This window comes from Thamnophis sirtalis, unplaced genomic scaffold (genome assembly GCF_051295495.1).
Source record: "Thamnophis sirtalis isolate CommonGarterSnake01/CBP01778 unplaced genomic scaffold, rThaSir2_p1.2 scaffold_12, whole genome shotgun sequence".
In the NCBI taxonomy this organism is placed as follows: domain Eukaryota; kingdom Metazoa; phylum Chordata; class Lepidosauria; order Squamata; family Natricidae; genus Thamnophis; species Thamnophis sirtalis.
This window is the reverse complement of record NW_028261392.1, coordinates 31,143,303-31,158,438: the sequence shown is the minus strand read 5'-3', so window position 1 is coordinate 31,158,438 and position 15,136 is coordinate 31,143,303. Positions and strand designations below refer to the sequence as shown.

General features: G+C 35.4%; 1 protein-coding gene across 2 annotated transcripts in view; it reads left to right on the top strand.

The window, feature by feature from the left end:
• The first annotated feature begins 1,998 nt into the window (after nucleotides 1–1,998).
• RGPD4 (RANBP2 like and GRIP domain containing 4) overlaps nucleotides 1,999–15,136 on the top strand; it is a 42,016-nt gene continuing 28,878 nt past the window's right edge. For both annotated transcript variants that reach the window (XM_014057856.2, XM_087726369.1), the window contains exons 1-17: nucleotides 1,999–2,223; nucleotides 4,934–5,001; nucleotides 5,779–5,890; nucleotides 6,112–6,264; nucleotides 6,776–7,006; nucleotides 7,893–8,038; nucleotides 8,295–8,487; nucleotides 9,628–9,718; nucleotides 10,050–10,259; nucleotides 10,429–10,607; nucleotides 10,700–10,875; nucleotides 11,402–11,525; nucleotides 11,847–12,008; nucleotides 13,182–13,319; nucleotides 13,403–13,549; nucleotides 14,380–14,556; nucleotides 14,637–14,720. In XM_014057856.2, the coding sequence (XP_013913331.2) occupies nucleotides 2,149–2,223; nucleotides 4,934–5,001; nucleotides 5,779–5,890; nucleotides 6,112–6,264; nucleotides 6,776–7,006; nucleotides 7,893–8,038; nucleotides 8,295–8,487; nucleotides 9,628–9,718; nucleotides 10,050–10,259; nucleotides 10,429–10,607; nucleotides 10,700–10,875; nucleotides 11,402–11,525; nucleotides 11,847–12,008; nucleotides 13,182–13,319; nucleotides 13,403–13,549; nucleotides 14,380–14,556; nucleotides 14,637–14,720 (2,466 nt within the window). In that variant the 5' untranslated portion in view covers nucleotides 1,999–2,148. The remainder of the gene's footprint in view (nucleotides 2,224–4,933; nucleotides 5,002–5,778; nucleotides 5,891–6,111; nucleotides 6,265–6,775; nucleotides 7,007–7,892; nucleotides 8,039–8,294; nucleotides 8,488–9,627; nucleotides 9,719–10,049; nucleotides 10,260–10,428; nucleotides 10,608–10,699; nucleotides 10,876–11,401; nucleotides 11,526–11,846; nucleotides 12,009–13,181; nucleotides 13,320–13,402; nucleotides 13,550–14,379; nucleotides 14,557–14,636; nucleotides 14,721–15,136) is intronic.

The window sequence follows — 15,136 nt, the reverse complement described above, 5'->3', positions numbered from 1 at the left end:
CGAATAACCCAGACCATAACCCAATTGAAAATCTATGGATCAAACTAAAGAAACTTGTTAGTCAGAAGCGACCCAGCAATAAAACCCAGTTAATAGAAGCAATCATTCAATCTTGGTTTCACATTATAACTAAGGTGACCAGACATCCCGATTTTGGTGGGACAGTCACAATTTCTAACAATTTGTCCCGTGTCCCGAGGCGTTTTTAAAAAGTCCCGATTTTCTGGCTTCATGTTGAAAGCCCAGTGGATTTGCTTAAGAAATCCTAACCGGGGCAAGACAAAAGACACTCTGTCTAACCTCTTCTCTGTCTCAGTACTTTCATTGAAGATTAAAGCAAGAACATTAAAGCAAGAAAACGGAACCCCCCCCCCCCCGGCCGCCTTTTTTACCTCCTTTTATAAGAAAAGATGACCCAGTACCATAGAGCTCCAGGAAATACTTTGGCTAGAGAAGTAGTGAGTGTTGCTTCCTGGATTTTCCGGAGGGGAGGGGTACGGAGGTTGGAGGTCGGCTCGTGTGGGAAAAATGGTGAAATATTTTTCTTTTTCCCTGGGACTAATTTCACCATTTTAATTTGCTCAGTTCTTTGTATTAACATCTACATCATTCTGGATTGACTTGGAGTGCCTGCCTGCTGGTAAGTGAGCTGTTTTTTTATTTTATTTTATTTTTTAATGTATTTTAAAATAATATTTTATTTATTGTGCATAGGATTTTTTTAAATAGTTTTATTTTGTGTGGATTCTTTTTTTAAATTGTCTTAGACTATTTAAAAAAAGATTCTATCCAAAATAAATTGAAGTGAAACCATTTTTAAAAATTCTATGCACAATACTTTGAAATATATTGTGCATAGAATTTTTAAAAATAGTTTTACTTAAATTTATTCTGTGTGGAATAGTTTGAAATGTTTTACTTCAATTTATTCTGTGTGGATTCTTTTTTTAAATTGTTTTAGACTATTTAAAAAAAGATTCTATCCAAAATACAAAATACCAGCTGCAGTTAAGAACTGTGGCAAGAAAGGTGGTATAGTGACCAAAGTTACAATGACATTGAAAAAAGTGACTGATGACCATTTTTCACACTTAGCGACCACTTTCACACTTAGTGACCGTTGCAGCATCCTCATGGTCACACGATCAAAATTTTGATGTTTGGCAACAGATTCGTATTTATGATGGTTTCAGTGTCCTGGGGTCATGTAATTGCCTTTTGATAAAGTCAAATGGGGAAACCAGATTCACTTATGTTACTAACTTATCAGCTGCAGTTATTCACTTAAGAACTGTGGCAAGAAAGGTGGTATAGTGACCAAAGTTACAATGGCATTGAAAAAACTGATGACCATTTTTCACACTTAGCGACCTTTTTCACACGTTGCAGCATCCTCTTGGTCACGCGATCAAAATTTTGATGTTTGGCAACAGTTACAATTTATATTTGTAAATCATAGTTATGTTGAAATAAAAAAAATATTACAATACTATTTTTGCGCTGTATGAAAATTTTTGTTGCTCGGTATAAAATTTTTCATCAAGGTCCCCCTTCCTTCCTTGCCTCTGTATGTGTAACTGTTCCATAATTTGCTAATTCTGTGGTATCAAGCCAATAATGCCTCTTAACGACCAGATAGATACATTTCTCCAGGATTTAGGAAGGTTAAAAGAAAAAAAACAGCAGCATAGTTTCCTCGCTGCCTTATATTCCGAAATAGCTTTCTCCCACTTGCTGGATTTCGTTTTCGTTTCCAAACGCTAATTTTCACTTCACGTCCTAAACCACGGAAGCGTCGCCCCCAGCGGGCCAGTCTCCATCTCAGCAACTTTAAGGCGCGTGGACTTCAACTCCCAGAATTCCCCATCCAGCACGAAAACGAGTCAAACCGTCTTAAAAAAAAAAAAAACTCTTATGAAATGCGACGCCTATCATAGGTCACTTCCGCTTTGTCTCCCTCTTCTTTCCGTCGCGATCCGTATGACGTAGCAGCGGTATTTAGTTCTGCGCGAGCTTTCGCGTCTGACGGCGTCACCATCCCGGGAGAGGTGATTGCATTCAGTCTATCTCCGGCTCCTTTGGGCTCTTTCTCTCGGCCTCGGCTGCCGAGAAGGGCGCTGCGGCCCGGGCGCTTGCCGGGCCGCCACCATGATGAGGCGCAGCAGGGCGGAAGTCGACCGCTATGTTTCCTCCTTGCAGGCCTCGGCCCCTTCGCCGAAGGAGGTGAGCGAGGGCAGTTGTGTGGGGGCGGCTTTCGTTCCTAAGGCGTTCAAAGGCGGCCGTTTTCGAGCTGTCCAATTAGCGAAGGCGCTGCCGCATGTGAGCGGAAGAGCGGACGCTGCGCCTCTTGAAGGGGACGGGAGGCAGATGGGGGCGGGAGCGTCCCATGTGCCGCGTCTTTTCGGGGCTTAAATCGGGGGAGGTGCCGACTGCGACTTCATGCCTTGGGCTTTGAACTCCGTTGGCTCTTCGCCTATTTGTTTAAAAAAAAAATCTGTCGAATAGAAAACAAAAACACGGGCTGCGCAGCGGTCCAGGAGCAGTTCAAGCCAAATTTCATGAATGAATTCTTTGAGTTTCAGCTTTTAATTAAGGACTAAACCGACCCTGGTGGGTGATATTTCTCAGAATGAAGGGAAGAATGCCATTGCGTTGATTGGTCTGAACTTTAACGATGCCAGTGTGGTAGCCGTCCATTCAGGATGGCTTTGGACGGGATGTAGGGTTTCAGAGGTTTTAGTCTTGAGAAAGTCTTGCAAGGTGACTATGTTTTTTGTGGGCACTGCCTTAGATAAAGGTTCCTCTCGCACATGTGTGCTAGTCGTTCCCGACTCTAGGGGGCGTTGCACATCTCTCTTTCAAAGTGAAGAGCCAACACTGTCCAAAGAAATCTCTGTGATCATGTGGCCGGCATGACTAAACACCAAAGGCGCATGGAACGTTGTTAACTTCCCACCAAGGTGGTCCCTATTTTTCTACTTGCATTTTTACATGCTTTCGAACTGCTAGGTTGGCAGAAGCTGGGACAAGTAACACGCTAGGCCAGTGGTTCTCAACCTTCCTAGTGACCCCCAACCAAAAAATTATGTTTTTCGTATTTTTTTGAAAATATGTGCTTTCCAATGGTCTTAGGCGACCCTTGTGAAAGGGTTGTTCGACCCCCAAAGAGGTCCTGACCTACAGGTTGAGAACCACTGCGCTAGGGATTCGAACCGCTGAACTGTCAACCTTTCTGATCAACAAGCTCAGTGTCTTAGCCACTGAGCCACCACGTCCTCTGCACATCTTACTTGCAATATGAAACTTCTGGAAGAGGTCATCTTTGTGTTTTGACATTTTTTATTTGTATCTAGAAATTGTTTTCAGATAACATAGAAATATAAGACAACTTTGAAATATAAGAAAGTTTTGCAACCAACTTTCTGTGATGACACCCAACCTCTGGGGGTCTCACTTGGAGTTGATATTAACCAGGACAGGTCAGGTGATGATATACGGCTAGAGAATTGGAATAGTGTATCGCCTTCTGCCATTACCAAATGATGATATACTTATCTCCATTTCAGACTGGCATTAGGCAGTCTCCCCCCACCCAAAAAAGTTATTTAAAAAAAACCTATTCCATCTACTTCTTAGTGTTTCATTTACCTTTTTAAAAATGGGTCATCGTGCTTCAAAGCATAAGTTCATATTTAAGCATATAATATTGCTGTGTTAGACAATAACATGGTAGGTAGTTGCAACCTAATGCTTTTCTTGAAACTATGTGACAGTCATTAGGAAAACATGGACTTGCTTGAATAAACAGGAACATGAGAGAAGGAAACTCAGAATTGTCTTGCCTTGACTTTCTGGTATAAGAGGGGGGGGGAGGAGAAAATGACAGACTTTTGAGTTTGTTATTATAACATATCAGTAAAATAAGAGCTCTAATATTGCTTGTGATGTTTGTTTCCTGACCTCTACCTCTATCTTTGGCTTCCCAAGGAAAAATACTAAAATAAAGAGTAGGTAGCAGTTTGAAACACCCTCATAAATTTGTCTTTGGATAATGGGTATTTGGTTCAGCAATCTATACAGCCATTTTGTGAGGTTGCTCATAACCATTTCTGAAAATTCTAAATACCTGTCAGCCCAAAATTGTTGGAGAATGTCTGGTTTTAGATTTTTAAAATTAGCAGAAAATAAAATTTGAAATAAATGAGTCTTCTCTGATCTTAAATCAGAATATATCATTCCTAAAATGGTGTAAACAAGAGATTTGTAACTAAAGCATTCAAAATAACAATAGGGCTACCGAATCTGCAGATCGTCATCTTTCACATGGATTTATGGCTGTAACATGTAAAATCCAATTTTATGTCCGTAAAAGAGTACAAAAATTGTAACTCTTTATTAGTGATCTAATCTGGAATATTTGTTTAGATTGTTTAGTGCTTGAATGATGTCTATTTACTTTGAGCAAGAGAGAAGGTTACGAGTTTGATAAATCTTAGGCATTAAATAAGTGTTCTCTTAAGTAAGTTTAATAAGTGATTTTACAGTTTGAGTTTTTATATGGGCTTGTGGAATAGCCACAAACACTTTTCATATGGTTTTTTTACAGTTAAGATTTAAAAAGTAGAAAGCCAGATTGATCACATTTTACATGGATAATTGCTGCTAAATAAGATTAATAAAGTATAAACTTTATAGAGTAAAAATATGATCAATATAAACACTTTAAAAAGACATAGTAATAACAGAAATTAACATTTAATCTAAATGTGTTTGTAATTTCTTTCAAATATCTTTTAGGAGTGAACTTAAATTACTTATCATAGAATGTGTATGTGTTCAATATTTACAATAGGAGTATGTGCATAGAATTCTGAATGTTCCATTTTTTATATCCGAATCAATATTTTAATAGAAACTGCTCATTTCTTCTTAGAAATCCATGAAAGGATTCTTTTTTGCTAAGCTATATTATGAAGCAAAGGAGTATGAACTTGCTAAAAGGTAATTAATCTTTTTTGAAATAGTTGCTTTAACACATAAGTAAACTTTAGATTCAAGAGGCTTCATATTAACAGAAAAAAACTGGGTCTTGAGAGTATTGCATCTTGAAATTGTCTAATGCTTAATGTTATCTATGACACTGATTGGTTCACTACTTCTAAAGGATTTCTGGTTTCTGGTCACCCAGGTCTCTGAGACTAGGTAGGGGTCATTCTGACTCCAGAGTTTCTTAGATTTGATGCTCATCTTTCACATGGTTTTATGGGTGTAACATGTCATTGGCATGCCAGTTGGTTGCATCTTAAATGCTTGTGTATAATTTATTTATTCATTTTATTATTAAATTTATTTGCCACCCATCTTCCATCATACCTCGAATTTCTGTTTTTGTCTGTGAATGTGTTTGGTGCATTAAAAAAACCACTTGGCTAATGCACATCCATCTTTAACAGACATCCCTTACTCCCATCAGTCTCTTAAATTAAGGCTTTGTTTGTATTTTTAAGATTTTAATTTTAATTAAAAGGGTTCCAACTTTTTAATTTATTTTATGGTGAACGATCTGCTGCAGTAGCTCTATCAAGGTGCTGTCATTTTACTATATGTAAAATTAATGATATACATTGCTTAATATCAAGTGCTGTGATCTTGGATAACTGGGCTTATATAAAACTTAATGCTGATAGTTCTACTTTAAAGAAATATTAGAAAAATAATGGTATAATTTGTCCTGACTGATCAATTGCCACAATATTAACATGCTATGTTTTTCTGAAGGTATATATCTATATATCTCAATGTCCAAGAAAGAGATCCCAAAGCACACAAATTCTTGGGTCAACTATATGAAGCTGAAAATAATATTGAAAAAGCAGTGGGCTGTTATAAAGTAAGAAATTATGAGTTGGTGTTTTTACAACATTGCTGTTAGTAATTAAAGTATGTTTAAATAATAAAGTATTTTAAATATTTCATTTAATATTCTTATTTTCTACCCTTATAATAACATAATTACATATATTCCCATACTTTTAATGTTTCTTTAATATCTTGGTGTATATTTCAAAATGTAATCGAACACACATTTCATCATTTTAATTGGGGCTTTAGCGTTCAGTGGAATTGAATCCGACACAGAAAGATCTTGTATTGAAGATTGCGGAACTGTTATGTAGCAATGATATTACTGATGGAAGAGCAAAATATTGGATTGAGAGAGCAGCCAAACTTTTCCCTGGAAGTCCTTCAATTTTCCGGTTGAAGGTAAAAAAATTTGTATACGTGGTTGTAACATAACATCATTATACAATCTCCAAGCATTCTCAGTAGTTTTTTTTTTGGGGGGGGGGGAACAGATTGTATGTTGCTTTAGTCTAATTCCTGGTTTGATTATAACATATTCATTGATAGCTGCAAGATTGCAGCAGGCAACAAATGACTGTGTGTATAGTGAGTGTGAAACACAAGTTTTGGTCAGAAATTCTAGATGTTATAACTAAAATTAAATCTGGCAATAATCTAATAGTTTATCAAACTTGCTTGCATAATCTGGAGATTTTTTTTACTAATTTTGAAAAGCAAATCTAGCAATAATGTTACATATTCAAACAGCAATGGTTTCTTTGATAATTTTTATATTGTAATCAATATTAAAATCTACATATTTTATCTGTAATTTTCTAGAAAAAAACTCAAAAATGATACTATTTATTTTTCAAATGGTCATGCTTATTAAAAAATGTTAAACTCTTACCCTTTTTTATTTTTGATACAGGAAAGCCTCTTGGATTGTAGAAGTGAAAATGGATGGAACCAACTTTTTGACTTGATTCAAACAGAATTGTACACTAGACCAGATGATGTATATGTTAATATCAGATTAGTAAAATTATACCTATCAAATAACAGGCTTGGCGATGCTGTGGCACATTGCCAGGAAGCAGAGAAGAAAATATCCTTACGGTCAAATTTAGAATGGTGTTCCTGTGTTGTTCAAACATTTAAGGTTTGTTTACTTGTGTTCTGACAGATATTGAAAAAAAATATTCTATAGGAAATATTATAGCATGCATTCTTGCTTTCCCTTGAGCAAGCAAATAAAGATAGTTTTAGTTTTACATAGTTATGGTTGTTTTGATAATAATATCTTATAGTTACTCCCACATGTTGAAGTTGTTTCAGCTCATAAATGGCCTGGTAGGCTAAAGATATTTTAAACTTAAGACTGTCAATTATTCTAAACAGTATGGCCAGTGGCAGGACAGTTAATGGAGCTGAAATATAAAATATCTGGAAAACATGCATTGCCTGCCTACCCTTGAACATTATGCAAAAATTGAATTTATAGCCAGAAATGTTGCATTTCTGCAGCCTGAAACAAAAGCATAAAAAACAGCTCTAAAAGTGAATATCAATGGATTTACGAAGCATCTGTGGAATGGGTCTAGTAGCTATTTTTTCCTGCTTGCAATACTTGGGGTCCAGGATATCTGTCCACCTTCTATCTAAGGTGGAATTTGTTTCCATGATCTACATTGTGGTTGATTTTAAGGCATTGAGGCAGATATTAGGAATCATCCGGAATGCACAAAGTATATTAGCATTCCTTGTTTCAGATGAGTTTGTTGGGAATAACATTCTTCTGAGACCTTAGTTTTGTTTCTTAGGCATTTAAATGGATTAATGAGGCACAGTTTGTGTTCCAAATGTCAGCTTTTTGCTCTTCCTTTGAAAAATAATTTCTACAACCTGCATATCTATTTATGTAAATATGATTGAATTGATTCACAGTGAACTATGATCTCCTTGCATAATGAAATGAAATGTAATGAAAATCTAATGTTTAAGTAAGTATTACAATATTGCTTGTTATTTTGAACTATTTCCTATAGGAATATCTGGAATCTGTAGAGGACTCTGAATCAGATAAAATTAGTTGGAGAAAGATTCAAAGGGATCTTTTACTGGCATACTGTAATCTGGTAGTAATGAAACTTTCTGCTAGAGATGTAGAAGAAAGTAGATCATCACTTGAAAGGTATTTCACTTTGCATATCATATGGAACTCTTCAAATTCTAGCCCTTTTGATCCAGAAGCATTGTCTTTCTATACTGCCTCTTCAATAATGACCCTTTGCCCAGTTTGATATTTTATCAATCACTTTGTCATGTTTCTTTCTATGTGTGTGTGAGGGCGGGGGGAGGGATGCTTCTCTACATATTTGCAATGTTGAACCAACTTATTTTTTGTAATGTGACCAAATCCTATTTTTACTTGTTACTTTTTTTTGTAGCTTTGATCATACACTTCATTTGGTAAAATCACATGCAGATGGAAGTGATGAACTTTCTGTCATTTTCCTGGAGATGAGAGGACATTTCTATATGCATGCTGGAACTCTGCTGCTGAAAATGGCCCAGCAGAGTGAGATGCAATGGAGAGCTGTTTCTGAACTAGCAGCTTTGTGTTATCTTCTCGCTTTTCAGGTAAACTATTTTAAATGTTCCTCTGTTCAGGTTTGTATACTATGGAAATGGGGATAAGGCTTGGATCAGTTCTTATTTTTGCATACATTTTATTTTCCAACTTGGGTACATTGATATGTATTGCCTATGTATAAAATGGTATACATAAAGACATCTTTCAACAACTTTAGAGTTTTGGCATTCCCATTTGCCCATTATTTCTCTTCCACAGAAATAGAAAGGCAGCAATTTGAAAAGTATTAATAAGAGTAGGAATTAAAGAAATATGTTCTTATTCATATCCTCTCTAAAGATAAAATTAGACATGTGAAGAGATCCCCCCCCCCATAGCTTCTTTGTATACTTTCCCCAAGTTGAGGCATAAATTCTATTCTGGTGCCTAAGCGATTGACTAGGATGAAAAAAAATGGGAAATAGATTTTCAGAAATAGTTTTCTATACCAAACCCTCACCTGAGGTGACCTTCCCAGCACAAGACCTATTGACTACATGAAGCTCTTATAAGCAGAAGAACACCGACACTGACATCCCCTAAATCTCGCTGAAGATATTACCTAGTCTGGTAACAAAAACATTCAGAAACCAACCCCCAAGCTCGGAGAATGAATCTCCACTCTCATCCTACAATCAAGCTACAAATATTCACCACTATCGCAAAGGAATCTCCTGATGGTGGAAGGATAATTTAACCTAAATGGGGATGCTGTGGGGAGAATGGAATGAGAGATAAAAGAGTGTAGCTCATCTGTATTTCTCCTCTTCTTGGATCTATGTGAATTTCTTCCTCAGTCTATTTGGGGTGGGAGGTCTGTCTTGGTTTATATTTCATGTATTTTCCCTATATCCTAAACTTTCCTTAGGTTCTCTTTGTTTATTTTTTAAATATTATGTCAATGCCTTCAAGTGCAAAATCAATCCTTAGTGGGCTACGTACTGGGTTTTGTTATGATATTGAGGTAATTCTGTATAGAGTAATCTCTTTGTTGTAGCATAAAATCAGAATGAGTGCTGTTTTCAGCCAGTAATATAATAAGGTTTTCTGACTGTCCAGGATATCTGAAGTTTGTGGGGAAAAATATGTTTTTCATATATTTTCCTGCCAAAAGTGTTCCCTATATTTGTCTATAATTTTTCTAACAGGTTCCAAGACCAAAGTCAAAACTAATAAAAGGAGATCATGCTGAACAAGAAAAGTTGGAAATGTTAGCCTGTGACCGACAGAGCCAGTCTGGTAATATAAATTAAAATAGCAGTTTTGTTGAATTAATCAGTGCATCATCAAGCAAAATATGCATTTGTTGAAAGTTGGAGAAATTTTAAGTAACAGTCACAATTTTAAAATATTAAATTATTTCATAGGTTTAGAAATTGATAAAAACCTATCTTGAGAATAGTCTATTCTCAGACAGATATTTGAGATTTTTTAGACTTATATTCCTTATTAATTTTAAGCATACTTTTAAGAAACCTAAGATATCTGAATTCAAGTTATAGATTTCTAAGTAGTTTTTGGTGTAATAGAATCTATTCTTGTAATTAATCACTGTCTTTTCATTTTTCAGGCTATATGCTCTTAAACCTAAGCTATGGCAAACAGGATTTTTTAACAGAGGTCGTTGAGTCATTTGCAAATGAGAGTGGACACTCTGCTTTATTTTATGCTCTTTTGGGGGATGCTTCCTCTAAAGAGAACTCATTTCTCGGCACAGACGATATCAAAAATGTTGGTGTACAGGCTCCAGAACCTGTAGAACTAGCTAGATATGATATTGGTAAGATATTTGATTTGAATGCTTAATTTTTACAGTATACTACATACATAAGGTATAGTTAATTAAACTGGAATTCAAAGTATTTTTAAATTAAAACAACAACACTAGTTTCATCCCTATATTCTTATGTTGTGCCACATGTTTTCAGAAGTCAATTTTTCTTTCAAAGGTGCCATTAGAGCACATGATGGTAGTCTCCAGCATATCACGTGGCTTGGCCTGCAGTGGAATTCTGCACCAGCTGTGCCAGCCATTCGTAAATGGCTAAAACAGCTTTTCCATTTGCCCCAGGAGACATCAAGACTTGAAACCAATGCTCCTGAATCCATCTGTATGCTGGATCTTGAAGTAAGAAAATGTTTTCTCTACATTGAGTTTATTGAAATATCATGAGCGTGTACTGTATTTTTAATACAATTTAACGTGTATTTTATGAACAGGTGTTTCTACTTGGGGTAATATTTACCAGTCACTTGCAATTACAAGAGAAGTTTAATACGAAGTACACTGTACATCAGCCTCGATTCTTGCCACTGCCAATATGCAAGCAACTTTGTACTGAAAGACAAAGAGCCTGGTGGGATGCAGTTTATACACTCATTCATAAGCAAGCAGTGTAAGTAGCCTGGCTTGTAGATGTTCTTGTGAATATGCCATAGAGGTCAACATTTGATTTTGCTTCTTCACCATTTTCAGATTGGTCAATTCAAATGGGTTCTTAATTTTATCAGAAATTTTATATTAGATTTGTATTGCACAGTGGTTAAACTGAAGTATTGCAGGCTAACTTTACCCATTACCAGGAGTTTGATCCTGACCGACTCAAGGTTGATTCAACCATCCATCCTTGAGAGGTCAGTTAAAATGAAGACCGAGATTGTTGTGAGCAATATGTTGACATTTGTAACCCACTTACGAGTGCTGTAAAGCACTATGAAGTGGTATATGTCTAAGTGCTATTGCTATTGGTCTGACATCATAAATAGTTTGGTTGAGAAGCCTGCCTTTTATATATTTATGCTATTAGATTTATTTATTTTAATTAGTCATTTATATTTAAAATACATTGGCTTATTAATCAAGAACAAACAATTTGAATATTATTCAGTTGAAATGTTTTCTGTATCAATATTATTTTTCAGACCTGGAACAGCAGCAAAAGTAAGACTTTTGGTTCAACATGAACTGAACATCATCCGGGCCTTAGGAAAACATGGCCTTCAACCATCTCTTATGGTACACTGGGCAAAAAGTCTCCTTAAAACAGTAAGTAGGCTCCTGCCATTTTCAGCAAATGTAAAATTATTGTTTAAATTTGTAAATTCCATTCATTTAAATGCACAGATATTTAGATCTCATAGTGTAAATCCAGAATTTTGAAGTTAATAGATACTGTGTTTTAGTATAATTTATCTAATGATTGATTCCAATAATTATCTAATGAGATCTACATATGATTACCAAAAAGAACAAAAATTTATGTATATTTCTGCAATGTAGTCAGAATTATGAAGTTTATGAGAAATATGAGCTAGGTAACAAGAATTACAACTAATAAAGAATAATCTATGCTGTATTACTCCATAGGGCTGCAGTCTCAATTCTTTCTATGATCAGAGGGAATACATTGGACGAAGTGTTTATTATTGGAAGAAAGTTTTGCCAATGCTTGAGACAATAAAGAAAAAGAGGAGTATTTCTGAACCTATTGACCCATTGTTCAAACATTTTCATAGTGAAGATATTCAGGTAAAGAAGATTAAGAATTTTTCTGGGCTAGGCATCTTACAGCAGACCACCTTTTTAATGTGTCCAGTTTCTACTTCTAATTTTACCTGCTTACCTTCCATCCTATAAGCAAAGGTCATCTGCTACACTTTAGAACTGGAAGCTAAATATCCTTGCCCATATCCACAAAATTAACTATCATAGTACATAGGGTTTCAGTTATTATCCTGTCATAATCATTGTTTCTCAACTTTTCCTGGATTATCTGAAAAAGTTAAATTGTCTAAGGAATGGTGTACCAGAACTATGTAGAATTCACAACCAGAAGGAATTTTTTTGAAGTTTGTTAAAATTTGGTATAAAAATTCTCCCTGTGTATTATGTGAAATATGTTTGTGATAATATAAAATATTGTTAACTGTGTCTTCCATGTGATTTACCCAAAAGCGATTTCAGTGCTTTCTTTACCTGAAACTCATGGTACTGATAAAAAGGGCAAAAACATATCTAGATATTTATGTACTAGTATACCAAATGTTAGTAAGCATGATTTCAAAGTCTTTGTGACAGTAAACTGCCTCCCCTGTATTTAAAGAATGAAGTAGAAGTAAAGAACCCTCCATTCTGCTTAATTAGAAACAAGTTTGATAATAATTCTGAATGTATTACAGAAGTCCTTGAATTACAAAAGTATTGGAGCCCAACCATTACAGTTGTAAATCGTAACAGTCATGAAAGAGGTTGGTCACAAAGTTTTTTACAGTGTTAAGTGAACACAACAGTTGTAAAACGAACACTGCAGTCATTCAACCCCATTCTTGTATGGTTTTGTTGAAACCAGAAGTAAGTGCTGGTTTTCAACAAAACCATTGTAAAATGAGTCAGGTGACATCAGGATGATGCAAATGACTGTTTGCTGAGTACCCGAATTGCAGCCATGCGACCAGAAGATTGGGGGGGGGGGTTGTTTCCAGTGTTGGAATTACAGATCCGGGTTATAAGACCCTTTTTTCAGGTAGGTCATAATTTTGACTGGTCATTAGTCTAGGACTGCCTGTTCATGTTTAGCTACTCTGTCACTGGAATGACTGTTTTTTTTTAGGTATTACCAAGTTACCATAGTTTGACATTTATAAAACATTTGTATAATGAGAAATTGTTTAGGTAAAACTAACAAATTGGTATTTTTTTTAGCTTTCTCAGGTTGAAGAATATCAAGAAGAAGCACGTATAGCATTTGCTATTTTGGATGCTGTTGATGGTAAAACAGATGATGCTACACATGCATTTGAAGCTATTAAAAATGTTGTTGCATATTGGAATCTTGCTTTGGTAAGTATGAATTTCTAAATGGGATCTCTCTACCCTTTCCTTAAGAATGACATAGAGAATGACAATCTATTTTGGTTTGATAGATTTTCCAGAGGAAAGCTGAAGAGATAGAAAATGATGGTCTGTCACCAGAAGAACAAGAAGAAGGCAGGAAATATTTGAAAAAAAGCAGAGATTATCTCCTAAAGATAATTGATGAGAGCTGCATGGATTCATCTGTCATTGAGAAGGTTAATGATTTACTTTAGCTTTTAAAAATAATTCTTAGGGATATCTCTATGTGGGAACTTTTTAGGTTTGACGACTTAGTAAGCATAGCTGCAGCTTCCTAAAAGAGGCTATAATATATGGAAACTCAAGAAACTTGAATACAAAGATGGATGGCATTTGAGCCCCAACACATATTCCTTTGAACTCAATTTCCTACTCAAATGGAAGCCCACTTCCCATAAAGACACCCAGTTACTTTTCTCAGAGCTTCTTACCCCATCAGGCTTGTTTCTTCAACACCACACAATAATTACCCCATTTTGTTATAATCCCTTCCAAGACCACATAGTCAACTTACCTGTTTTAGGCTCATCCTAGGCTTTAAAAAAAATAACTTTAGTAGAGCTTCTTATACAAGCACATGCATCCTTTCAGTTCTGTACTTCTCTTGAATTCCAGGGCTCTTCCAAGATTGTTGGAAGTCCTATTCTCAACCCACTCTATGAGGTGACTTGACTTCTAATTTACTAGATGCTTTGACATTTTGCTGTGGGTCACACATTAAATAACACATGATGATACTTTTGGATCAAGGAGATGTGAGAATTATGATTTATAAATTATCCTAGAAGATGTTTCAAGTCATACTTAAAAAAAACCTGAATAGTGTCAATTGCACTTCTATAAAAACTCTGGTTTAAGTTTCTATGATCATCTAAATTAATGCAGTGAGGTAGAAAATTGTAAAATCAAATATGCTTGAATAAAAGCAGAACATAATTTCTTCAGTTACACAGTTATATGCCCAATGAATCTAAAATCAGACATATACTATACTTTTTTTCCCTAGTTACCTGTATCCATCAGAACAGTTAAGGAGATGCTGGAAGGCATAATGCAGGATCTTGGAGATAATGGAGAAGAAAGGAGTCTTGTGAATAACTTGAGCCACCATGTGGAATCAGAAGTGAAACATTCTACGCCGTCACCCACAGCATTTTCATTATCTCCAAGTAAAAGTTACAAGGTATGTCAAATACATGTTTGAAAGCTCATGTATTTTCATTAGTTTGATTAGTTTAATTGGTTTAACAATTGTTTTTTCAGTTCTCTCCCAAAACTCCCCCTCGCTGGGTCGAGGATCAGAAGTCTCTGCTGCAGATGATTTGTCAGCAAGTGGAATCCATTAAGGTAAACAAAACAACTGTACACTAAGCATAAGTTGTAAGTTTTGTTCTAGGACATCCGTGTGGTACTTCAATGTTGTCAGGCAGAATTGAGATGGGTGTCAAAAATCCCAAAATATGATATGCAAACAATTATAATAATATACTACAACATTTATGATTTTATTTTTGGAGGACAATGATTCCTGAATTAAGAAATAAAGAAAATGTATTTTAAAATTGCCTGATGAATTATTTAGAACAAGAAGCTCTTGCTAATCTGATTAAAATGTAATCAAAGTTTGATTACAAATTTGACTAAATACTTTGCTCGGCAGATGACTAATTATGGTATCCTTTTTAACAATTGATTTGCACTTACTTTTATTAGTATTAGTGCTACTGAACTTAATTCCCTAGATCAGTGGGTCTCAATCTTCC